This window comes from Peromyscus californicus, unplaced genomic scaffold, assembly GCF_007827085.1.
Source record: "Peromyscus californicus insignis strain IS unplaced genomic scaffold, ASM782708v3 Scaffold_3__1_contigs__length_106647218, whole genome shotgun sequence".
Classification (NCBI taxonomy): domain Eukaryota; kingdom Metazoa; phylum Chordata; class Mammalia; order Rodentia; family Cricetidae; genus Peromyscus; species Peromyscus californicus.
Window position 1 is genome coordinate 1807826 of NW_026294551.1, and position 26460 is coordinate 1834285.

At 55.2% G+C, this 26460-nt stretch overlaps 2 protein-coding genes across 2 annotated transcripts; one reads left to right on the top strand and one right to left on the bottom strand.

Moving 5' to 3' along the window:
• Positions 1–979: 979 nt before the first annotated feature.
• Fscn2 (fascin actin-bundling protein 2, retinal) lies at positions 980–10385 on the bottom strand. The gene is given in 6 exon segments (XM_052758893.1): positions 980–1244; positions 1324–1491; positions 1801–1922; positions 2380–2536; positions 6701–6977; positions 6979–10385. Coding segments are annotated over 6 exon segments (1479 nt in total). The 5' UTR covers positions 7528–10385; the 3' UTR covers positions 980–1038.
• Positions 10386–20342: 9957 nt separating this feature from the next.
• Actg1 (actin gamma 1) lies at positions 20343–23213 on the top strand. Its single transcript, XM_052758894.1, has 6 exons — positions 20343–20477; positions 20801–20929; positions 21017–21256; positions 21539–21977; positions 22081–22262; positions 22362–23213. The coding sequence occupies exons 2-6, from the start codon at positions 20807–20809 to the stop codon at positions 22503–22505; spliced, it is 1128 nt and encodes a 375-aa protein (XP_052614854.1). The 5' UTR covers positions 20343–20477; positions 20801–20806; the 3' UTR covers positions 22506–23213.
• The last annotated feature ends 3247 nt before the right edge of the window (positions 23214–26460 follow it).

A 26460-nucleotide genomic window follows, 5' to 3' on the forward strand; every position in this document is an offset into this window, starting at 1 on the left:
CGTCTGCTCTGAACAAGTTAGTGAGGCTGGGTCAGCCCACAGGACAGCAGGCCTGCCTTGGAGCAGAGAGAGGTCTGAACTGGCTTCTGTCTCTGTCAGAGCTGACATTTTCTAGTGTCCCCTACTTGCCATTATAGTCCTCAGAAATGGCAAGGTCTGTCCTTAGCCTAAACTCCAGCAGGTCCTGGGGGATGGGGCACCAGGGCTTTGCCTTGTTAACCTTGGCACTGGCAGAATTAGTAGGCCCAGCACCGGTCTTAGCTGGAGAGTCTCATTTGAGCTGTCATCATGGAGTAAGAGCCACCATTATTCCAGCAGGGTCCCCCAGTCTTGTCCACACCCGTGTGATGTCCCCCACACATGCCAGGTAACACCTGACCTCCGTGACACTGCAGGGCCGAGGCCCCACCAGCGTCTGAGACCTAGCCCACTCAGGCTGCTAAGGTCAGCTCCGAGAGTTAATAGGGATGCCCTGATGTGTGACCCTTGTAGCTCTTGAGTAAGCCAAGGACAGTCCCTTTCTTATTCCTAAGGGTGGGGGTGGGTATCCAGCCATAACTTCCTTCCCAGCATGCTTCCTGCCTTTCCTGCCAGCTATACATTGCCTCCCCACCCCCACACATGCTCTGGCTGAGTGACTTCTTGTCTTAGACTTGGAACTCTCCGTGGGTCTCATTCGCCCTGGGTAGTTGGAGAGGACTTCAGGGCCCCAAGTCGGGTCAGGTCAGCCTACGTTAGGATGGCCTTCCTCAATCTCTGACCCAAAGCCTAGCAACTGCTGGAGCAAGGTGGGGTGAGGGGACAGAGGCAGCCCCACTTCCAGCCATGGCCCTGCCCTAAGGTTGCTGGAAGGTGGGGAGATCCTTGCACAAAAGGGTGAAGGCTCCTAAGGGTGGGGCTCTAGTGCTGAGCAGCAGACCAGGACTCCAGGCGCACACCCTTCCCATTCCCAAGCTGGGTGGTGCAAGCCCACAGCAGCTGCGCAACAAAGGTTTAATGCTGGATCGGTGGGGCGCTGGGGTCAACCCCTGTGAGTCCTCAATATTCCCAGAGAGCTTCCCCCAAAGGCAGGTCTGCATCAGCACGCAACAGCCCTGAGGCGCCGCCACGCAGGTACTTGCCACTGAGGGCACGGATAGCCAAGCGGCCACGCTCTCGGAACTCGAAGAGGAAATCTTCCGCCAAGTCACCGTCGCTGCACACGCTTCCGTGGCTGCCGATGTACCAGAACCCAGCTCCGCGGCCTGGGGGCAAGGCTGGAGGTCGGCAGGGCCCTTGGACCCCATGCCTCCCATTGCCTCCCTGCATCCTTTGTTCCCGCACCTCTGATCTGATAGGCGCCATCCCTGAAGCTCAGGTGGAAGACATCATAGGTGGAGCGGTTGGTGTCCAGCTGGTTGGATCCTCGGCGGTGGCAAACAAAACCGTCCAGACCACGCAGCACCAGGATGGGTCGGTTGATGAGTTTAAGGATGAACAATTCGTCTTCGCCTAAGGGAGAGGACGCTGTGTACTGCTCCTGCCCCTACCTGTCCTGTGCAGGCCGTGGACTTGGGGGTCCAGGTGTGCCACTGCCTAGTGTGCTCCTGTGGCAAGGAACCTAATGTGACAGAACCTAGACGTTCCTAATGTACAGGGGTTAAGGGAGTACCCAGGGTTCCCCAAAGACAGTAAAGGAAAAGACCCTGGATCTGACTTCTTCCCTGATGAATGAAGTGGGGGGGGGGGGGGGGGCAGGGCTTAGATGCACTGACGAGGGGTGGAAAGCTGCCCCAACTTACAGAAGGCAGGGGTGCTCACCCACAAAGTCACTGATGGCGGCCAGCTGCCCGTTTTTCTTCATGCACACGTAACGCCCGTTGCTGGCTTTAAGTGCCACCCGCCGGCCACGCCATTCCATTTCAAACATGGTGTTGGCAGAACTGGGGGTGGGGGAGACACAGACAAGATCTCAGAGAGAGAGGCGCAGTTTGGTCTCCCTATCCTTGGGTTCCAGGGATGAGAAAGAAGCCTGCCCTCTGCAGAAATATCCATGGCTGGTGGGAGCTACTCCCCACCCCAGTGAACATCTGCTGTCTAGGCTGCTGTCCTCATAGATAAGCTGTGCTCAGATGCTGGTGGAGATGATGGTTGTGGAGGTGATGACAGAAGTGATTGTGGTCACTGGGTGTGGTGGTGTACATGCCTCCAATCCCAGTACTCAGGAGGCAGAGGCACATCTGTGGGTTGGAGGCCACCTTGGTCTATAATAGTGAGTTCCAAGGCTACACAGTGAGTCCTGTCTCACAAACAAAACAAAACAAGAAAGGTGTATTGGGGGCGATAGTGATGGTCATGTTTGTAAGTGATGGTGATGGAGACAGGGACAGGTGCACTCACACTTGTGTGGCCGTGGCCTGAATGCCCCCATGAGTGACCAGGGTCCAGTAGCCACCATTGCTGGAATAGAAAGTACACTTCTTTGTCTCCTGGTCAATTTGCATCAGGAAGGTTTCGTGGTCCAGTTCTTCATCCTGATTGGCTGAGACATTGATTCCTGGAGGGAGAAGACAGTGAAGCCCCTCAAAGCTCCTGGGAGGCATAGAGGGGGAAGCATGCTTTGGGATACCATGAAGACAGAGTCTCAGCTAGAGCTCTCACCTTGGGATTTGGAAGCCATCTGTCAGAGGCAAGGGAACTCTGCCCAGGACCATGCAGATACCAGTGTGCCCCACACATACCCAGCTCTTCCCTCGATCCCTAAGATAGTACCTTTCATGCTGCTAATCCCCATTCTGCTAATCAGCAAGTAATCTGCTTGTTCCTGCTCTCTTGACCCAGGATTTACAGCAGCTTCTATTTATAATTCATCCTTAAGCTGCTGGGGGGTCTCTGACCTTCCCCCTAAGGTGACCTAGATCCTAGCCAGGGACTAGGAACCAGCCTACCTCCCACACATGTACTGGGTGTCCTGGAGCCCTAGGGGAAGGCAGGCTGCCCAGGACCCGACCAGTGTTTGTGTTCCATGTCCTGGTGCAGCATGCAGGCACTGAAGCCTCCTCAGGATTGTCCTATAAGCCCTGGCCCCCTCCCACAAACCCATCAGTTTCCTGGCAACTGGTTACTCTGACAAGTGTGGCGGGTAGAACCTCCGTGAGCCCCAGGGGCTCAAGGTGTAACTAATGAGGTGAGAGGGGAAAAGCCCGAAGGAGGGACCACATCTGATCCAACCCTGAAGGAGAAGAGAGGACCAACCAAACGGCAGTCACTAGTGGAGAGGGTGAAATCCACTGCCGTTCTCTAGCTCCCAAAGGCTATGCCCAGGCACCCTCACACTGGGGGTCACTGCTTCCATGCAGAAGAGCAGCTAGCATATCCCAGGAAAGGGTCTAACAGTTTGTTTCTTGAGTTGGTTGTTTTTTTAATGTGTGAGTGTTTTGCGTGTGTGTGTGTGTCTGTACCACTTGTGTGCAGTACACTCAGAAGCCAGGCGAGGGCGTCAGGTCCCCTGGCACTGGAGTTACAGACAGCTGTGAGCCATCATGTGGGTGCTGGGAATTGAACCTGGGTCCTCTGGAAGAGCAGCCAGTGCTCTTAACGGCTGAGCCATCTCTCCAGCCCTGGGCCCACAGAGACCCCAGTCTTTTTTTTTTTTTACTGTCTCCACCCCTGCCAGCTTCATCATTCTAGCAACAAATACTAAACTGGATGGCTGGAACCAAGGAGAGTCCTCAGTCTCATGCACCAAGCCTCGTGGTGAGCAGAAGTCAACGGGAAAGTCCTGGTGATGTGTCTCACATGGATGAATGCTACAGGCGGCAAGAAGAGTGGGCTTTCAGCGGGCAGAACCAGGTCAAAGGACGTGAGCGGGGCATGCCAACCAGCACCATCCATTGACTTCAGCCAATGCCACATACCATCTTGCAGGCCAAGGTGCTCTGTGCCCACATCACCCCACCTGCCTCTGCAGACAGAATGCTACCAAGCATCTTCCTCCCCATATTCACCTGCTTAGGGAACTGACTGGCAGTGGGAGGGGCACAGAATCCAGAATGATCTGGACAGTGATGACTTTACCTCTCTTGAGGGGTTGGTTCTGGATAATGAGTATGAGGTATGTCTGCTAGAATTCAGGGAATAGTTGAGTCAGTCTGTTTCTGGCAGAAACAAATGCTCATAGCTGCGCTGCCCGTGAGCCCTGCAGTGCCAGTGAGGGCAGACACCACCTGGCATGCTGTGGAGGGACAGCAAAGAAGTCCAGTGGGACAAACTGTAAATTGGTGGCTCATAAGCAGCTCCTGACTAGAAGACAAGTTTGGGGCTGTCTCTCCAGGTGACCAGGTCAAGCTGGGCTGCTACTCCATAGATGCTATGCTGGCCAGGACAAACAAGCCCAAATCTACCTCTCGGACTGCCTTGAACCTAATATCACTTCCACCCCGACACACAAAGACCTGCCTTCTCCCCAACACCAGTCCCAAGGCTGGGACAGCTGCCAAGCATCACCAGCCCAGAGAAGCAGAGATGAGCACTTGGTGCCTCTCCTTCCAAGTCCTTAGTAGGAGACCCCCTACCAAGGGGATGGAATCACATACAGGGTGATCAAGAGGCTGAAAAGAAGTCAGTGAGATGTCTTAGCAAGTTCAGGTGCTTTCTGTGAAAGCCTGAGAATCTGAGATCGATCCCTGGAATCCATGTAAAGGTGGGAGGAGAAAAATGATCCCACGAAGTTGTCCTTTGACCTCTATAAGTGTGTCATGCTTGACATGTATGTGCCCCCACACACACACACACATACACACACACACAATATTTTTTCAAGACAGGGTCTCACTATATAGCTCTGGCTGTCCTGGAACTCACTGCGTAGAACAGACTAGCCTCAAACTCAGAGATCCACCTGCCTCTGCCTTGAAAGTGCTGGGATTAAAGGCGTGCACTACCACACCCAGCTAATAATAATAAAAATTAAAAGACGAAAAAGTGGGCTGGAGAGATGGCTCAGGGCTTAAGAACACTTATATTCTTGCAGAGGACCTGAGTCCTGTCCTCAGCACCCTTATCAAATGGTCTACAGCCACCTATAACTAGAGCTCTAGATGATGTAACACCCTCTTCTGGCTTCTGCAGGCACCTGCACTCACTTGCACATACCCTTCCCCACACACACACACACACACACACACACACACACACACACACACACATATACACATATTTTTTTTTAAAAGGCTGAAAAGTAATCCCCACAGACACTACCCAGTGCCATGACTACCAGATCCACCATCTTTTTCTTCGGTGCTGGGGATGGGACTCAGGGTGTTGTACACACTAGGCAAGTGCTCACCAGAGTTATCTCCCCAGCCCACCACAACCTCCACCAACTCCCTTACACCACCATCCCTTTATTAACATCTCCAGCCCTCCACCACTCCCACCCCTCCATCACCATCTTTACCATCTCTACCACGTTCACCCCTCTATCATCTCACGAACATCACTACCAATGCCCCATAGCATGGCCATAGTATGACACTACTGTTGGTGCCTCCTTCCTGGGTCTCTTTTACAGGCTATTCGCACACTCTGTCTACCATCACCTCCTCCTCCAGGAAGCACTCCACTACCACTGTCCCAGCTATCTTGCTTAGTTTAAGGACTGTGGACAATCTGAGCCTTCTCCAGGCCAGGTGGTGCGGTAGGACTGCTGGGGTGGTGATGGGAAAGGACACGTGCTGGTGACTCCAATGCCTGTTGTTGCTTCAGACCAGCCTAAAGGCCACGACTGCAGCTGTAGGTCCTGGGCAGGCTGGCCTCTCACGTGGGTGTCCCTGACCATCTGGAAAGGACCCAAAGATGCCCAGAGACTGGATTGCTGCAGTGGGCAGTGGTACAAGAGGCTCATGGGAACTGCCCTTTCTCTGGTAAGTGCTGGCATGAAAGGGGTCTACATGAGTAGGAAGGGCCTGCCTCACGTCTTCATTTGAGCCCAGAGAACCCAGGTCAGGGTATGTCTAGGCACCCTGGGGGTGCATGAGCCCAGAACCCAAGATGGAAACAACTCTACCTTCTAGCCTAGGCCAGGGTTACGCCAGTAGCCTAGGGCCACTAAGACTTTTGGCTTCCTCATGGGGCAGTAGGAACACTATGTTTACCCCAAACTACTCAGGTGTCACACAAGTGATCAGTGGCCAGGAAGTGAAGAGCCAAGCCACACCCACAGGTGGAAATGGCGCCTTTCCCCTAGAAGCACAGGTCCTGGGCAAGGTGGCCTTGGCTTGTATCTGCTAACACTGAAGGTAACAATGAAGTCTCCCATTCTTGGGCCCCCCACAAGGTTCCCATGGTCAAGCATATGAAAGTGGTGTCCTTGCCCTGCCCTGCTCTCTCCCTTGTCTCCCCCAAAGACCAGAAAGTGGGGTGGCAGAAGAGCAAGAAAGTGCAGGACCTCTCCAGTCTGCTTCCCACCCTCCCGCTGCCCTCAGACTCTGCCATTGCCTCACCCTCCAGTCTTAGAGAGCTGCAGTCCAGCAGTCACCAAATTCAGCTGATATTCTCTAGATGTCTACAGTGATGAGCACTCCTCTGAACCCACCAGGACTCAGTAGGCCCACAGGCTTATACCGTATGCAGAAATACCCATCTCCAGTGGATACACACCCAACCCGGCACATGTAGCACACACAACACAATGTTAGCTGCACACACACACACACCCTACCTTGCCTCACAGAGACATAGCGGTGGTTGGCAGCCACCAGTACCACCTGTGGGTGACTTTGCTCCAGGTCAAAGAGTTCATCCTTGCCGGGCCTCGTATTTCGACCAGCCTTGAGTGTGCCGGCAGGCCCCATGGGTGCCAGGTAACGGCCGTCGCAGTCCTTGAAGGCCAGCTTGCCTGCCTTAAACTCTAGGGTGTAGCAGGCACGGGCTTCAGGCTCCCAGACAAGGTGGCCGTCACTGCGCAGGTAGCGGCTGTCATAAGACTTGAGGCAGTACCCGCCTGCTCTGGAAAATGAGAGTGAGCAATGCATCCACACCCCAAGGCATGTCACTGTCTGCTGCCATCTCGTCCTCCTGCAGGCACAGGTGCACGTAGCGCCGACGGCTCACGCTCAGCAAATGAGCCTGTGGGTGGATGGCCAGGTGCACAGTCCACAGCTCTGCAGGGGAAATAGCTGTAGCAAAGCAGGACAGTTGGTCCTCGGTGCCACCAAAGAAGCGGCCGTGTGGCTCTGACTGCAGCACCCAGCGCCCATCGGGCTGTGGCAAGACCAGGAAGCGACAGTCACGGCCTGGCCGATCCATCTCACAGGCCACACGTCCATCTTCTTCTGCTGACAGGTAGCGGCCGAGGTGACTGCTGCGAAAGAGCACGGCGGTGCCCTGCCCTGGGTCGGGCTCCAGGACCCATGTCTGCTTCCTCTTAAGGCTGGGCGCCGAGGCGTTGACCTTGAAGCCAAAGCTCTCCGCTGTCAGGTAGCGGTTGGCATCGTTGACAAGGCCAAATTGGATCTTCAGTACCTGGTGCAATCCGTTGGTTGGCATCTTTGAGGCTAGCCACGTTGCTTCAGAGTCCTGGGAAGCTCTCTCTGAGTGTTCGGGGGCCCTGTGGCCTCCCCAGAGGCCCAGCTCTGTTCAGCTGGCCCTTGGCCTCCAAGCCTAGCCAGTGACATGGACACTACCTGCTCCAACACTGCCTCTGTCTTGTGGCCTTGGCCACCCCGGCAGATCTTACATGGCCAGCGGGCAGCCGAGGGCGGGTGAGGGGGGCGGATCAGAGATGCACCGGCTTAGGAGGAGTAGCCACCTTGCCTTACCCCCAGCTTGGATTTCAGTGACTCCTGGATAGCACCAAGTCCAAAGCCTGATGCCCAGCAGGACAAGAGCAAGACTGACTACCTCCTTGTCCTCACCCACAGCTAACTGGGTCCTACGTCCTATCTCGTGGGTCCCTCACCTCTTAGCTTCTCTTCTTGCTGCCTATTGCTCCAGAGCCTTCCACCCCCAGCTTAGACCCCCCAGTCCAGCCCAGCTCTTTCCCAAGGTAGAAAAAGCTGCCCAGTGGAAAACTCACAGCAGGGTGGCAACCTGATCGCAGCCCTCCACCCTCAGTGGCCGCCAGATCCTCTGCAGGATCCAGTTACTGCGTCTCTGATTCCTGCTGCCAGGAGCAAATGGCCCCTTGTAGCATGCAGCATCATCCTGGCCTGTCCCCCTGGCCCACAGTTCCTATCCGTGTGTGGCCCTGGGTCTGACACTGTCCCTGTCTGTGGGCTGGAAGGCAGTAGGAAGGGTGTAAGGGCCAGTGGTAAGGCTGGGACACCTTGACCCTGCGACAGGTGCCCTGGTCGGTATTCCTGATCCTCTTGGTTTGAGAAGACCAGCCTCATATGGTGAGCTAGGGAGACGGTGTGACGCACACAGGACTGTATTGTGTGGAAAAACATCCCTGTGACTGGCAAAGACCCAGGGTGTGCCAGGGCTCCTATGTACTTCTCCTCTATGCAGGGAGCCCAGGGTGATCCAGCTTCAAGGGCCTTCAGGAGGTTTGGGGACCCCATTACTGCTGCTCAGATCACAGGGGGTTACAGGCTTGACTTGTGGCCTTAAAGATGAATATAGGGGCTGTGTAGGGAAGAACAGTCTTCCCTATGTTTCCAAAAGTGTCCCCATGGAATCGAAGAGTGGGGGATGGGATGTGCAGTTCAGGAAATGCTGGAAGCTGGCCACACATGACCTCGGGGTCCTTTTTACCCCTGGGACCACCTCACTGTACCCTCTCCATCCTGAGTCTGAGAGGAATCTTAGAGAGCTTTAGCAGCCCTGCTCAGTTTTACCCTGCTTTCCTGTGTGCTGCACCTGCCTAAGGGGACCAGAGCCAAGCAGGAAACTGGAGCTGCCCATCCTGGGCCTGAGCCAGAACTGGTGTCTTCTTCCTCCTAACAGTGTGTGGCTATTGTGGACTGGGAAGCCCATAACAGTGTGTGAAGGCGTTCCTGGGGGTCAGTAATAGAAGGACGTGGAGCATTTCCAGCCACAGCCCAGTCCGGCCATCTTCCTGGGCCCTCCACCCTCAAGTGGCCCTGGTAGGGGATTTATACAGGGGCAGACTGGCACAGGTGTCTGTGTTTAAGAAGCATGCAGAGGGTGAGGTAGACCCATCCAACACGTGGAAACACTGAGGAACTAAGGGAGCTGTCCTCCACAGAGGGCTCAGAGTGGGGTTCATGAATGATTGTCATGTGCTACCCGCTCTGGTCTCAGCTCTCTGCTTTATTCACGCCTGTGACCCACACATGTATGAGGCACCATCTGAAAGTGTGATCAGGCTGTGTGCCAAGTACTGCCCTAGAGACAGTCTGGGGTGACATGATGTCCATGCAAAAGCCTCCCGTTACCAGGCTGGTGTCCATACTGAGAAGTGTCCCTGGCTTGGAGCAGGCTCACATCAACCAGGTCCCAAGGGACTAGTTAGGTTGGTCTGTGGGGGGGTGGGGGGGGCCTGAGTGCCAGCTGTGCCAAATGTGCCCTAGCCTCACCTAGCCAGGCTGCAGAAGATCCCTGTGTGTCTTGTCCCTCTGATTGGCATAATGGCTTCATTAGCCTGACTGGTGCTGGCAGGATTCACCGGCATCAGGTGCCTAGCGGGAGGAGGCCTGGCCGCCAGGCGCTAAGTGGCCTGGCTCTGGACAGTCTCTTGGTAATACAGCCAGAAGTGTGTGGCTGCTTAATTTTGGAACACTCCCCCCAACAGCCCCAGCTGGAGCAAAGCTATTGGTATTTGTGTGATATGAGGACTGCTGGGCCAGGGTGTGTGAGGAGGGTTTGCTAGCACGGAGGACTGCTGGGCCAGGGTGTGTGAGGAGGGTTTGCTTGCAGGGAGGACTGCTGGGCCAGGGTGTGTGAGGAGGGTTTGCTTGCAGGGAGGACTGCTGGGCCAGGGTGTGTGAGGAGGGTTTGCTTGCAGGGAGGCCTGCTGGCTTGCAGGGAGGCAGCTTTCTTGGGTCTCCTCCATTGCCGACTCCAAAGCCTATGGTCCACTGCCCACTAAGGATCCCACCAGGGGTTCTATCACAGAATAGGTGATTCTTCGGTGTCTGACTGATGCTGGGTCTAGTTCCTGTGTAATGAGCTGTGGTTCTGTGGGAAGTCGTAATACTGTTGGCAGGTCTGGGTATTGAGTGTGTCTGTGTTGGTGTGTGTGAAGGATCACAGGGAGAGGGGCTGGGCTGAGTCACTGTAGTCACCTGGTGAGTCAGACCAGCCTCTGAAGATGCTGCCCTAGACACCAGCTGATGTGTATGCTGGCATAACAGTCAGGCTGGGCACTGTCTAAAGGATCCCCTAACCAGGGTGTAGGTCATATCCCAGCTATACACAAGTCTATGGCAGGCTGGGTTCTCCTGCCAGTCTTCAAGGTACTTAGAGGATAGAAAGCATACCTTTCTTTTTTCTTTCCTTTTACATTTTTATTTATTTATTCATTTAAGTGTTATGTGTGGTGGTATTTGGCCCGTGTATATGTCTGTGTGAGGTAGTCAAATCCACTGGAACTAGAGTTACACACAGTTGCAAACTGCCATGTGGTTGCTGGGAATTGAACCTGGGTCCTTTGGAAGAGCAGCCAGTGCTCTTAACCACTGAGCCATCTATCCAGCCCCAATGCACACACACTTTTTTTCTTGTTTTTTGAGACAAGATGTGTAGCCCTGGCTGTCCTGGAACTTTCTCTGTAAACCAGGCTGGTTTCAAACTCACAGAGATCAGACCATCCGACCACCTCTGCCTCCCAAGTGCTGGGATTAAAGGCATGTGCCACCACTGCTGGGCATGCACACCTCTTATCTTGGGTTCACATATGTGTCTGCACTACGGGCTGTCCAGGCTGCACCCTGGGAACCTCCCTTCTAGGATCCCCTCTATCCACCCTGAACCAGAAGGGAAGACCGTATGCCCAAAGTATGGCTCTCTGACACTATTGCACCAGGTCTGGGCACAGATGCCAGGCTACCTGATGCACCAACTTCAGCATGTATGTCTTCGGGGAGGAGCACCTTTGATGGACTCTGAGAGGCCACTGGGGTGAGCAATGCCCCAACCTCTACTTCAGAGAGCAGTCCACTGTGAGTGGACCAGCAGTGAGTGGGCCATTCTAATCATAGCTGGGTCTCAAAGGCAGGGGTCACCTCAGCTGTTAGTCTGGCTATGGCAAGGCTAGGGTCTGCCCTTCTCAAGGAAAGTCCAGCTGGGGGGCAGGGGCAGAGAGTGCCCTGAAGGCCCCCAGACTCAAGGTATTCACCACACACCTAGCTTTTAGGAAACATTTCTCAGAGTGCTGGGGGATGGGTTTCCCTGACCACTAAAGGGCCTCTTTGCCCTCTCCCCCAAGCTGGCCCCCAACAGTGTTAATAGTACCCAGAACCCAGATAACTCCCCATCCCCATCCAGATTAGCCCAATCTGGGGCTCCTGCCAGCATGCTGCCTACTGCCATGGCAACCAGCACGTGGGCCAAGCTTGGTGCCCAGCAGCACTGATGCTGGTGGTGTGAGCTGGCACAGGCCCGTCAGTGCAGGGATGGGTGTTTCCCCCCTTGATGGCCCAGAGCCCTGGAATCTGGGAAACAGCTGGGCAGACTTGTGGCCAAGGGCTGACCTTTCACAGCCCTTCAGGAAAACCGGGAAACCCCAGCTCTTCACCCTTCCAGAGAGGCTTTCCACCCACACCGCTCAGCTGCTGCTAAGGTTCAGATCTCGGCCCCATCAACCCCTGTAGCCAACCCCTTCCTGGTCTCCCAGGCTCCTTGGCCCTGCAAAAAGGGCAGGCTACCCAACTGGCACCATGCTGCCCAACACTACCCACAACCTTGATTTCCTCATCTTTGTGCAGGGCACCTGCTCCTGCCCGGGGTCCAGTTTGGCGGAGACCCAAGCCCTGCCTCCTGCTGTGCTCTCCCTCCCTCCCTCCTTCCCTCCCTCCCTCCCTCCCTCCCTCCCTCCCGGGGCTCCTGAATCAATTTTTCATGGGAGGCTCTGCAGTTCCACTTACACACAACGAAGGGGGAGGGGCCTCGCTTTATTTACTCTGCCTAGGTTCACTTACTGAGGCCTGCAGACCTGGTTTAGGGTAACAGGCTCAGCTCAACAAGGGAGGGTCATGTCAGAAAGAAGAGCATGGGGAGAGAGTTTCTTGACTGCACAGTGAGCACCTCCCTTCACCTCCCTCTCCCACTCCTCCCCTACAAACTCCCTGACCCCAACCTGAGCAAGGCAGCTCACTGACATACCTGGATTCTTTTTGTTGCTGTTTTCCATTTTTTTCTTTTATTTTGAGATTATAATTACATCATTTCTTATACCACTGTTTGCTATTTCAAATTCATAGGACATACACGTAGGCAGAACACCAATGCACATAAAAAATGACAGGCATGTAAAGCCATGCCTGGCTAAAATACCTGTTTCTGCTGCTGCTCTGGCCCAGTGACAGACCTTTCCTTACTGTTAGATGTGAGGCCCTTGGGCTTGATCTCTAGTTCCACCAGAGCACACACACAAAAAAGACCAAAACATCTGTTGTATGTCAACTCCTGTGCCACCCCAGTCCCCTTCACAAACAGAAGCCATGATATCTCCTGGCTTCCATCACTTTAAAAACCATAAAGTAGTGATGCCTCATAAGCTAAGACAAGGGAGGGGAGACCGGGGACTCTGTCATGTCAGAAACTCCAAGGCTCTAGCAAGACCAAGAGTCTCCAAGAGGAATGAACCCAAGGACAACAGAGGGTGTCACAGCAAGTCTGTGACCTCAGGGCCGGAGGGAGCACTCATGAGACATCTGAGCCCAAGTCCTTCAATGTGTGGGCTTCACTAGGTCTGCTCCTAGGAGACAGACACCTGTGTGGACAATGTGAGCCCTCAACACTGCCTAGCTTCCATCTTTGAGATCTTACCATTTCTACAGACTCAAAGGCCCAGATATGCCCAGGCACACATCTACAACTGCCTGCAGAGATCAGCTTGCTCTCCATGAACTAGACCCTCCTCACATCAGTCAAAGACTTTTAATGTGTGTGTATATGTCTTTTGTGTGTGCATGGATGTATGAATAGGCCAAAAATTGATGCTGGGTGACTTTCAATTGCTCTCCATCTTCTCTTTTTTTTTTTTTTTTTTTTTTTTTTTTTGGTTTTTCGAGACAGGGTTTCTCTGTGTAGCTTTGCGCCTTTCCTGGAACTCGCTTTGGAGACCAGGCTGGCCTCGAACTCACAGAGATCCGCCTGGCTCTGCCTCCCGAGTGCTGGGATTAAAGGCGTGCGCCACCACCGCCCGGCTCCATCTTCTCTTTTAAATTATTTATTTACTTACTTATTTATTATGTGTGTGTGCAGATCAGAGGACAACTTTGTGGAGTCAGTTCTCTCCTTCCACCTTTACGTGGGTTCTGCAGATCGAACTAGGTCATCATATTTTTACAGTAAATGCCTTTCCCTCCTGAGCCATGTTACCAGCCCCCATCTTTCTTTTGGAGACTGGACCTCTCATTGGAGCTCACTGATTCAGCTAAACTGGTTGGTCAACAAGCTCCAGGGATCCCTCCCTATTTCTACTTCCCAAGTGCTGGGATCGCAGGCACACACTGCTGCAACCTATGTGTTTTAGTTAGGATTTTTTTTTTTTTTTTAAGATTTATTGCCGGGCGGTGGTGGCGCACGCCTTTAATCCCAGCACTCGGGAGGCAGAGCCAGGCGGATCTCTGTGAGTTCGAGGCCAGCCTGGACTACCAAGTGAGTTCCAGGAAAGGTGCAAAGCTACACAGAGAAACCCTGTCTCGAAAAACCAAAAAAAAGATTTATTTATAGGGCTGCAGAGATGGCTCAGAGGTTAAGAGCACTGGCTGTTCTTCCAGAGGTCCTGAGTTCAATTCCCAGCAACCACATGGTGGCTCACAACCATCCATAATGAGATCTGGTGCCCTCTTCTGACCTGCAGGTGTATATGCAGACAGAACACTGTATACATAATAAATAAATCTTTAAAAAAAATTATTTATAGCTGGTTGGTGGTGGCAGATCTCTGTGAGTTCGAGCCCAGCCTGGTCTATAGAGCGAGTTCCAGGACAGGCATCAAAACTACACAGAGAAACCCTGTCTAGAAAAAAACAAAACAAAACAAAGATTTATTTATTATGTACATAGTGTTCTGCCTGCATGCCTGAAGAGGGCACCAGATCCCACTATAAATGATTGTGAGCCACCATGTGGTTGCTATGAATTGAACTCAGGACCATGGAAGAGCTGCCAGTGCTCTTAACCTCTGAGCCATCTCCCCAGCTCCTCAGCCTGCTTTCTTATACCACTGAGGACCACCAGGCAACAACTGGCACCACCCACAATGGGCTGGGTCCTCCCACATCAAACACTAGTTAAGAACTCAGAGACCTATCTGCCTGCTTCTGCCTCCCGAGTGCTGGGATTAAAAGACCTAGTTTATATTTTTGGTTGTGAGCCTAGCCTTTAACGGCTGAGCCATCTCTCCAGCCCAGAGCCAGGCGGATCTCTGTGAGTTCGAGGCCAGCCTGGGCTACCACGTGAGTCCCAGGAAAGGCGCAAAGCTACACAGAGAAACCCTGTCTCAAAAAACCAAAAAAAAAAAAAAAAAAAAAAAAAAAAAGACCTAGTTTAGTCCCAGCACTCGGGAGGGAGAGGCAGGCGGATGGATCTCTGTGAGTTCGAGGCCAGCCTGGGCTACCAAGTGAGTTCCAGGAAAGGCACAAAGCTACACAGAGAAACCCTGTCTCGAAAAAACAGAAAAAAAAAATCAAAAACGAAAGATAAAGAGGTGGAAGAAAAAACAAAACAAAAACCACCTCTGACTCAATGGGGCGCAGATCAGGTGTGTGTGGACGGGACTCGGAGCCCTAACCTCCACTGCAGACCACTTCCGCTCTGTGACCTGCACTGCCTCCTGCACTGCGCCGTCCTTTTCCTTTTCTGAGAAATGACGGCTGGTAGGTGGCTCGGTGACGGTGTGACCAGTGACACCGAGGAGTCCAAGGCAAGGCAGCTGGGCGCAAACCTCTCACACTAGCAAACAGACACACCGGGTCAGGGGATCCCTGTGTGTGTATGCTCGATATCCAATGGGTTGGTCCTATCTGGCAGAGAGTCCATCTGTCCTGGGTGCTCGCCGCGCCAGCCCCACCTTCTCCCCGTGCGTCAGTACCAGCTGAGGTCACCCGCTGCTTGGCCCCGCTGCTTGGCCACAACCCAGCCTTGGTTACCCTGGTAGAGATGACTCAGCGATGGGCCAGCCCTGGCCCTGCGCGGTTATTAGCTTCAGGGTCCTTCTCGGCCTTCGAGGTGAGGATGATCTGAAGTGCAGGTGAGCTGCACTCCTCTCAACCTCAGTAAGTGTCAGTAGCGGGACTCACCTGGCGGTCCACACGGGAATGACACTAGCCAGCCACTGACCTGCCTTCCGCATGGCCCAGGGGCGCCACCTGCTGGTCCGTGTAACCCAAGCTCGAACCCCCGGGAAGCTGCCCCTAGCCTGCGCCCACCTTGGAAAGCCGGCCTTGCGTTCATCCGCTCCGCTCCGCTCCGCTCCGCCCCAGGCCGAGGTCTCAGGAAGGGGAGGTACAGCCCGAGCAGCGCCTAGCTTTCCTCCTGCCTGCAGTTTGTGAGGGGGAGGCAGGCGGCCCAGGCTTCCCAGGCCTTAAAGTTTGAGCAGACAGCCTTTACGCACTCCCGACCACCCACCCCACTGGTTTTCCTTCCGAGGCCCATTGTGCCCTCTAAAGATAGATTTCTCCGCGGGAAACCCCGGTTCCGAGGATGCAGGTGGCGAGAGGCTAGCAGCTGGACTGGTCGGCAACTATCACAGCGGGCCAGACACTGGGCTTGGCCTGAGTGCGAGCTGGGATCCCTCAGATGACAGGTTCCCATGCCCTGTAGAATACACTCCCACGGGGCCGCCCAGGTCACGCCTCCCTTCTCCCCTGGGAGGGCAAAGGTAGGGTCAGAGTGCCCCTCCCGAGTCCTGCAGAACTCCAGCCTCCCTCCACCTTCCTCCCTTGGTGCACACCAGCTGTGGCAGGGCACAGAACGTCCAGAGCCACGGCTTTCAGCCCTCTGTCCGTCCCTGACCTGCCTCCTAGTCAGGTGCTTGGCCCAGCCTCCTCAGGGTGGTTGCTGGCCCCGACCCAGACTAGCTCTGCAGGTTACTCCCTGTATGGTGTGGCGGTTAACCTGTCCTGTCCCCTGCAGCCCTCAGCCAGGTAGCTGCTCCTTGGTCTGTATGGGGTCACTAGAGCCGATGAACGGTGATGAACTGGGAACGGGAAAGGGACCCTGGGAGAATGGGAGTCCCTCCCTCCCTGTGCTCCAATCCCTGCATTTTGAGGTCAGGGTGGAAGTTGAAACTGAATCTGCCCCATTTTCTTGGTTGTCCAGGCCCTGCCCACTTCTGCCTCCTCCAGAGCTGGGAAACCCTCCCTCTCGCCTCCATCTGGCTCCACTCAAGCTTCCCATGCGTAAGGGTATCCAGCTTCATCAAGGGCAGGGCTTCTGTGGCTCCTCAGTGGGTATAACTGGAAGCCTCAGATCTCTGGGCCTAGGGGTGGGGGGTGGGGGGCAGAGATGGAAGCCAGGCAGTGGTCAGGAGCCAGGGTTCAGTAAGCAAGGATGGAGCTTCAGGTTTAACCCACACCAGAGCCCCAGTGCCCCTGGACAGGGCTCAGAGCATGAGGCTGTGTGAGCGACAGAAAATGGGGGATGCAGAGCTCACTGTGGGGACCAGCCTGCTGCTGAGCCAGAAGCAGGTTTAGACAGATGTGGCAGGTCAGCGGACTGGGGTGGCCACTAGTGTCTTCTGTGGTTCAGAAAGAGAGGGCCGAGAATAAGAACTGCGGGGTATGTCAGCGTTAGGGTGTGCTGGGCTCCGGGGAGGAGGCAGTGTGTCCTCAGCACTCTCTCCCAGGACCACTTACCACACCACACCTCGCAGCAGCAGAATGAAGGGCAGAGGACACCTGGGCTATAGAGCTACTTTGTGGAGCCAACAGAGAGCAAGGCCCTTGGCTGTCCTGGAACTCACTGTGTAGATCAGGCTGGCCTTGAACTCACAGAGATCTGCCCGCCTCTGCTGCTGCAGTGATGGAATCAAGGTGTGGGCCACCACACCTGGCCGGGGGAGAATTATTCTCTTTGGGGTCTCAGCTGGCTGGGTGAGTGTATCCGTGAGAGTAGGCCAAGGCACAGGTGAGCAGTCCTGCCTAGTCTAGCCTCAGGTCTGACACAGAGGAGCACTAAGTGAACACAGAATACCTGGGAACATCTTGGAGCAGTTGGGAATCAACTCAGGCTGGGCAGAAGTCCTCCCCAAAGTGGGAGGGGCGGGCTCACAGTTGGCTAACATACTGTGTTACATGTGGTGCGTGTCCATGATGCTCGCAGACCCTTGACCTTCATGGCTGTAATGTGCCGAGTTCTGGCTCAATGCTCTTCACTGGAGACTGCGTCAGCCTCACCCTCAGCTTAGTGCCCCCTTCAGGGGCAAGGCCAGTCCTGTGCCTCCTGGCCTGCTGGCCCTGGACAGACAAGAAATACCCACTTCCTTGTGATGTGTCTGCAAAGGCCTAGGACAGGAAAGTGAACTCAGGGTGTTTAGATTTTGGTTTCCTCGGACATTTTTACTTTTTATTATGGGTTATTAGACTTACAGAAACGTTTCAAAGACAGCAGAGGAGTTCAGCCCTCGCCCGACAGCATCTTACAGTGCCGCAGCCCGCCCTCACCCAAAGGTCAGCCTTGGTACTTACATTCCGAACCTGCCCCAAGTCTCACAGCTTATCAGTCTCTTCTCTGTCAGAGTTAGGCTGACATCCCTGACGGCAGGAATAGTAGAGACCAATCGTAGACCCAGGACCAAGTTTCTTGTTCCATTTGCCTAACAAGAAGCCATCCTGTTAGGAGGAAGTATGGAAGGGTGCAGGGGGGTGGAGCACGTGCTGGAGGATGGAGGTACCAAGTACAGAGGTGAGCAGGAGTCCAGGGAGTATCCAAAGTGGCCGCAGCGGGAAGGGACTGACAGAAGACACGGGAGGGCTTCAGGGTGGGGCAGCCTGCATTAAACCTCCCTCCTCACCTCTTTGAACTGCTCTTTTCTCATCCATTAAGCGACCAGAATGTGAAATAAGATGCATCGAGGTCACAATAAAAACTGACCAGAGCCAACACAGGGAAACAAAAATTCCTGTCATTTCTCTAGACTGAGTCTCTCTTTACAACGGGAGGGCACGCCCACTTCTGGCAGCCCTGCAGTCGCTGCCCCTGGCCTGCCCGCTCCAAGAGGGGTGGGGCCCCCCGCTTCCGCAGCAGCCAAGAACGGCCCCGACCTGACCTTGGGTGAGGCCTCGCACTGCCGGGTTGCAAAGCAGAAAAATCACAGCGCGGACACAACGCCTCCCCCCTCCCCCCGCACCCCCCACCCCCGTGCGCGGCGTCGGGAGGCCCGGCGGCGGCTCCGCTCCGCCCGGGGTGACCCTCCCCCGCGGCCCCCAGGGAGGGCCGTGTCTGAGCCCAAGCGCACAGCCGAGGGGGTCTGCGGCGCGCACCGGCCGCGACCGCCGCCCCTTTGTCCCGCGGGCCAATGGGTAGCCTGCTTGACTAAATAAGGCGAGGAGCGCCTCGTCCGTTACGTCCGCCCCCGTGACTCAGGGCGGCCGCGGGCCTCCCGGCGGCGGGCGGAGCGCGGGTCGAAATCGCCAAATATGGCCGCGCCGCCGCCGCCGCCGCCCCTGCCCCCACCCGCACACCTGAGCCGCACCTGGGCCTCGCCGCGCGCGCGCGCGCACCGCCGGGGGACAAGGCGCCCCCGCCGGCGTCTGGAGGGAGCCGGCCGGGCAAAGCCGGCCCCGAGTCCAGTGCCCTCTGCACACACGCAGACAAAGGCGCTCCAGAGAGAGCCGGGGGCGGGTGACAGGGGTTACCGAAACCTCCCTCTTCCCCGTCTCAGTGTGTGCCATCACGTCTCGGGACCCACCCACCACCCACCCCCACCCTGCCGGAGGGTCGCGCAGGCTCGTGGTCTGAAGTCCAGCCCCTGCGTCCCCTTCGAGGGTGGCGCTCACCTCTGACAGCCCCTTGGCCACCCCTGTACCCCAGGCTCCTCGCGGGCCCAGCGCCCTTCTCTCTGGGCCCGATGACAAGGTGACAGCGGGTAGGCCGGGCAGGCTGCTGGGCCCGTTCGGACGGGGAGCTGACCTTGCAGGGCCCAGGGCGCACCGAGAGCGCCCGTGTGAGGGCTGGTGGGGAGTGGGGCACTGCCCCATCCGCTAGCTGAATGTCCTGTGACCTTGGGGTCCATCCCCTCACTGCTACCCCTCCGCTGCCCTTCTGTCTAACGCCACACTGAGCCATTCCAGGAGCTTACAAATAAACCCAAGTGCAGTGCCAGCTTTCCCTCCGGGGATAATCAAGGCGGGGCACTGGAAGGTGCGGCCACGACCCTGCCAAGGGTGACAGGTTTCCCTGAGCTGTCTCATGGGGAGAAGGGCAGTGATGCCCCCCCCGCCCCATCGCGCGCCTGTTGGAGGAGACTAAGGTACATGCATTCTGTGCCCAAAACCAGTTTGACCCGGACCTCATTATCAATGGAGAGGCATCTCGCCCCGCTTGCCTAAGACGGGGGCGGGGCTGGACCATTCTGAAAGTCCGAAGTTCTCCCTCGCCTCAGTTTCCCTGGAATGTCCTCAGGAGACTAGCATGGCACAATGCCCCCCCACACACCACCACCACCTCCAATGATGACCCACCCCGGCCTGCATGTGTGACGACCCTCCTCCGGTGGAGGGGCCTTCGCGGACGTGGCTGTAACCAGTGACCCCTCCCACGTGACTGGGACACGGTGGTGGCCGCTCCCGGGACCCCCGGGGACCCTGATGGCCCCTCCCCAGCCAGGCACCAGCTGTTGAGGCCCAGATCCGCACTGAGCCTGGAGGGAGAGCTCCGGGGGGGGGGGTGCACGGGGCGCAGAACTCAGCGGGGCGGGGGCCACGGGACTCACCCCAGCGCGGGGCGCGGCCCACCTGGGGCCCGGCAGTTTCGGGGCGCAGCCCGGGCCCTCCCTGCTGCAGTACCGGGGCAGGGCAGGGCCTACCACCGGTGCGCGCCACTCGCTGCGACCCCCGGAGGCCAGGCCCGCGCCCGGTCTCGAGCACGCGGGGGCGGCGCGGGCGGGGCCGTTGGCGGCGGCGCGGGCTAGGGGCGGGCGGGCCCCGGGCCCCACGTGTCCCTGGCGGGCGGGCCAATGGGCGCCCGGCTTTTGGAAAGATCGCCATATATGGACATGTTCTGGGGCCGCGCGCGCCTCCGCCCGCGCGCGCGCGGCCCGCTCCCGCTTAAATACCGGCGGGGGAGGCCGCGGTCGGTCTCACACTCCGCCGCCGATCCGCGCTGCGTGTCTTTTCGCTGCTCAGTCTCCCCGTCCTTCGCCGGTAAGCGGCCCGCCGCCCTCGCCCTCGGGCCTGCCTCGGTTTCCTTCTGTGGCTCGCCTTCTCCCGGGCCGCCCTGCCGCACCTCCGCGGAGCCCAGGGCGCCTGGCGGGTGGACCGAGGGCTGCATCCCCGGCTCGGGGTCCCGCTGGGGGCAGGGCGGGGCCCGACGCAGTGCGCAGCCCCTCCGCGCCGCGGCGGAGCGGGGGCCGCCGGTTGCCGACGGTTACGCGGGCCCCGGAGGCCGCCCTGGGAGCGGGGTGGGGAGGGAGCTGCTCCTCCTGGTCCGGTGAGGGCTGCGCTGATTCCGTGGCGTCCCCGCACAGATCGCAATGGAAGAAGAAATTGCCGCACTCGTCATTGACAATGGCTCCGGCATGTGCAAAGCTGGCTTTGCTGGCGACGACGCCCCCAGGGCCGTGTTTCCTTCGATCGTCGGGCGCCCCCGACACCAGGTTAGTGGAGAGTAGACTCCCTCGGGTCCTTCCTAGGCCCCAGGTGCGCGGTGGGTGGGGCAAACCTGACGGGCTCTTTTCTCGCAGGGCGTCATGGTGGGCATGGGCCAGAAAGACTCCTATGTGGGTGACGAGGCCCAGAGCAAGAGAGGTATCCTGACCCTGAAGTATCCTATCGAGCACGGCATTGTCACCAACTGGGATGACATGGAGAAGATCTGGCATCACACTTTCTACAATGAACTGCGTGTGGCCCCTGAGGAACACCCGGTGCTTCTGACCGAGGCCCCCCTGAACCCCAAAGCTAACAGAGAGAAGATGACGCAGGTATGCTTACGTCCAGGCCTCTGCTGTCCTTGAGTCTGACGAGTCATTTTCTGTTCTGCCTCATTTCCTGATATTCAAGTGTTTCTTTGGTGTTTCCAGGGTTCTGTTCCTCCTCTCCTGGCATTTCCTCCCTGAAGCCTCCAGGTTTCTGTTTGCGTTTCTGCTTGCGTTCTGTTCCTTTTTCCTTCACACATCACATTTGTGGCATGCAGCATGTAGAGTGTGGGTGTGGGTGGCTCTGGGTCCCTGTCACTCACTGAGGTATTCTTTGTCCCTCCGTAGATAATGTTTGAAACCTTCAACACCCCAGCCATGTACGTGGCCATTCAGGCGGTGCTGTCCCTGTATGCATCTGGGCGCACCACTGGCATTGTCATGGACTCTGGTGACGGGGTCACACATACTGTGCCCATCTACGAGGGCTACGCCCTGCCCCACGCCATCTTGCGTCTGGACCTGGCTGGCCGGGACCTGACAGACTACCTCATGAAGATCCTGACTGAGAGGGGCTATAGCTTCACCACCACGGCTGAGCGAGAAATTGTGCGTGACATTAAGGAGAAGCTGTGCTACGTTGCCCTGGATTTTGAACAAGAAATGGCTACTGCTGCATCGTCCTCTTCCTTGGAGAAGAGCTATGAGCTGCCTGATGGGCAGGTGATCACCATCGGCAATGAGCGCTTCCGGTGTCCAGAGGCGCTCTTCCAGCCCTCCTTCCTGGGTAGGTGTCCTGAACGTGGTGCATGCAGGAGCCAAGGGCTCTTGTATCCTTGGAAGGGGCGGACCACACGGAAGTGAGTGGCTAAACGAACTCTGTCCCCTAGGCATGGAGTCCTGTGGCATCCACGAGACCACCTTCAACTCCATCATGAAGTGTGACGTGGACATCCGCAAGGACCTGTATGCCAACACAGTGCTGTCTGGTGGAACCACCATGTACCCCGGCATTGCTGACAGGATGCAGAAGGAGATCACGGCCCTAGCACCCAGCACAATGAAGATTAAGGTAAGTGCCTGCCACTCTCCGCCTGAGCAGGCCTAGCAGCTGTGGGTGGGAGTTGGAACTCCGAGAGACAGGTTCTTATTCCTTGTGTTTCCTCTGCAGATCATTGCTCCCCCTGAGCGCAAGTACTCAGTCTGGATTGGCGGCTCCATTCTGGCCTCACTGTCCACCTTCCAGCAGATGTGGATCAGCAAGCAGGAGTATGACGAGTCGGGCCCCTCCATCGTCCACCGCAAATGCTTCTAGATGGACTGAGCAGGTGCCAGGCATCTGCTGCATGAGCTAATTCTGAAGTATCAATTTGCCCTGGCAAATGTACACACCTCATGCTAGCCTCATGAAACTGGAATAAGCCTTTGAAAAGAAATTTGTCCTTGAAGCTTGTATCCAATATCAGCACTGGATCGTAGAACTTGTTGCTGATTTTTGACCTTGTATTCAAGTTAACTGTTCCCTTGGTATATGTTTAATACCCTGTGCATATCTTGATTTAGTCCTTAGTCATGTGGCTCGGTCACTTGGTGGCTGGGGTGAGCATAGCTGTGGAGGAGAAATCCCCAGCCTGGTGGATCTGTGAAGCACCATGCGGTGATCTGTGCAGGGTATTAAAACCAACAGCTGACTTCCAGGATTTCTCGAGGCTGGCAAGGGTTCCTGAACCAGTTACCACTTCCGTCTTGCCGGTCTAACGGTGGGTGGGAAAGTCCGAGCCTTAGGACCCAGTTTCCGTTCTGGTGTTTTCCCTCCTGACCGCCGTGGGTTGTTAACTTGCCTTGAGTTGGGAAAGTTTGCATTGACACCTGTAAATGTATTCATCCTTTTAATTTATGTAAGGTTTTTTGTACTCAATTCTTTAAGAAATGACAAATTTTGGTTTTCTACTGTTCGGTGAGAACATTAGGCCCCAGCAACACGTCATTGTGTAAAGGAAAATAAAAGTGCTGCAGTAACCGACCTTTGTCCTGTTGGAAAAGGGCCATGGGGTTGGGGGTGGAGCACTGGGAGGGCCATGGAAGCGGAAGCTGAGGAGCCGGTTGGGAGTGCTAATGGCCTCTTGGGGAAGTGAAATAAGCCTGGTTGCTCAGCACTGGAAGGCCTTCCCATCAAAAAATATACTCTAGGACTGGTTATTAGTTAACCAGGGTTTTATGTTTATTTCCCCACAACTTAAAGCCGGCATGCTCAATCAGATCCTTCCCCTTGATCCATCCACCACTGCTTGAGGCCACATTGTCCACAAAGGGTCAGGAATTGGGCTGGATGTCAGGCTTGCATGGTCCACAGGATGAGAAATGAGTGTCAATGGAAGGTCAGCTTAGGATTGCAGTGGGAGTGCTGGAGAGGAAGAGCAGGCAGAACCAGCGCTTGTCCGTTGTGGGCAGGTCCGTGGTTAACCACGTGTCTAGGAGTCTCACAGTGTCCTCCCCAGAAGAGGAAAATTGCTCCAATAATGTTACAGCAGCACTAACCCTAACAGCCGAAAAGAAATAACCCAGATGTCTTGAATTGGAGTGGAGGTTTTGAAGAGGCTAGGCAGTAGAAGAGTCAGCAAGGTGTGACGCTCTGGCAGGTGCTGCAGTGCAGGTGGACCTTGAAAGACCATGTGGTGTGGGGTGAGAGACTCCATTGTGAACAGTTTGGGGTGAGGAGGTTCTGGAGTTAGGGCTGGTGGAGTGCTTGCCAGCACGCACAAGGCCCTGTTGAATCTTCCGGAACCGTATACGTTGAGCATGGGCACAGAGGCTAGAGGATCAGGAGCTCAAAAGTCATTACATACACAGTGAGTTCAGCCAGGCCTACCTGAGACCCTGTATCACAAAAGGGCTATAGGGGGCTGCGGGGAACTGGAAAGATGGCTCAGCAGTTAGAGCAGGTAGTGAGCGCCGGGTTCTGGGTTCAGTTCCTAGTAGCTTCATGGTGACCCACAACTAACTAGTTACAGAGGAACCAATGCCCTTTTCTAGCCTCTGGGCTCCTGCAAGATCTGGTGCACATAAACACACAGGCAAACACACACCAACAAAATAATTAAAAACAAAATGTAAAGGGCTGGGTGTGGCTGCACTCAGGAGGCAGAGACAGACAGATCTCTGAGTTTGAGGCCTGGTCTACAAGCAAGTTCCAGGCCAGCTAGTCCTACATAGTAAGATCCTGTCTAAAAAACCAAAATAGATAGATGATAGATAGATAGATGATAGATGGTAGAGATAGATAGATAGATAATAGAACAATGCTGCAATGCTGGATGGATTGGAACCTCTAAAGTGGACTCTACATCCAAAAATTCAGAAAATCCAATCTATCCGGTCCTTTTTAGGCTTGGAACACTGGCCTTGGTGGAGTCCCCGCTCCGCCCACAGACAGCCCCCACTGCCCTCTGGTTTCTGATGTGTAGGTCTTCCTTGCCAGCTCCAGACTAGCCCAAAGCCTTGTGGTGACCCTCAACCTACTCTCTGTGTGGGCCAAAGCCAGCCTGTATTCTGGGGTTCATAGAGATCCAGACCTGGGGTCACCCTCACATCTGGCACAAAGCCAGCCCTGCCTGGAATGTGTATTTGTAAGATGACAGGAGATGATCAATCACATCAAGGCATTTTTTTGTTTGTTTGTTTGTTTGTTTTCCGAGACAGGGTTTCTCTGTGTAACTTTGCGCCTTTCCTGGATCTCACGCTGTAGACCAGGCTGGCCTTGAACTCACAAAGATCTGCCCACCTCTGCCTCCCGAGTGCTGGGATTTAAAGGCGTGTGCCACCACCGCCCAGCTCAAGGCATTTTTTTTATTTTACTTAGTTTTATTTTGCAAGAGCAATCTACTAGCTCAGGGGATATGATCACGTGTTCTTTAAAGAGGCGGAGAGCAGGCCCAGACTTGGTTTCTCTGTGTAGTTTTGGTGCCTGTCCTAGACCTTGCTCTGTAGACCAGGCTGGCCTCAAACTCACAGAGATCTGCCTAGCTCTGCCTCCTAAGTGCTGGGATTAAAGGCATGTGCCACCACCACTGCCCAAACCTCTGTTTTTTTGGGTTTTTTTGGTTTTTTTTGCTTGTTTGTTGTTTTTTTCTTCCCCCAAGACAGGGTTTCTCTGTGTAGCCCTGGCCATCCTGTATCTAGTAGCTCTGTAGACCAGGCTGACCTCGAACTCAGAGATTTGCCTGTCTCTGCCTCCCGAGTGCTGGGATTAAAGTTCTGCACCATCACGGCCTGGTGACAATACATTTTTGGTTTAGTTTGGTTTGGTTTTTCAAGACAGGGTTTCTTCATGTAGTTTTGGTGCCTGTCCTGGATCTCATGCTGTAGACCAGGCTGGCCTTGAACTCACAGAGATCTGCTTGGTTCTGCCTCCCAAGTGCTGGGATTAAAGGCATGTGCTACCACTGTCTGGCTGACAATAAATATTTTTTAAAGAAATCAAGAACTTCTAATTGGTGTGAATCAATAAGAGTGTGGGGTCACTTATTATGCAGCAGTTTAGCAAAGTCTCTGCCTGATGCATAAGTGTAGCACATGCCAGTGGCTTCCCTAGAGTTGGGTGGCACACCATTGTGGGGAGTGGATGAAGTCTAGAGTGAATGTGTGTTTTTGACATAGGAACAGCCATTTATCAAGGATTTCAATGCCTCAGACTCATGGAAATGCCAAAACCTTCTCCAGGTAGGTTTCAGAGAAATGGCAAAGCCTCCCCAGGTTCAAGTGTAGATGTTATGAACGATTAACCTGTGCATGCAGAAATTACCTACCAGAGCTTCCTCCTCCCAGGTGACAGAAACCCTAGACCTCCTACCAAGATTAGCTAACCCACCTCCTCCTCTTTCACTGTGTACAGTAAACTTGCCTAAAATAAACCCATTTCCAGGCTACAGCTGGGTGCGGCTCCACCAGAATGAAGGTCAACCTGATTTCACTACCCCAGTCAGGTTAACTCCAAAGCCATGCAGCTCTGGGCACACCAGCTGTGTAGCTCGCATCCTGCGTAAGCAGAGCATTTCCACCTCATCACTCCATTCCTGGGCTCCTGGAACAATCGGGTCTCCCGGGTCTCAAATAACTCAGGCTGGCCTCAGAACTAGGGATGACCTTGACCTTCCTGCCTCAGCCATCCAAGTGCAGCTTCATAAGCATGCACTACAATGCTCAGCTAAGATGTGTGTATGGTGTGTGTGTGTGAGAGAGAGACAGAGAGACAGAGGGAGGGGCGGAGGGAG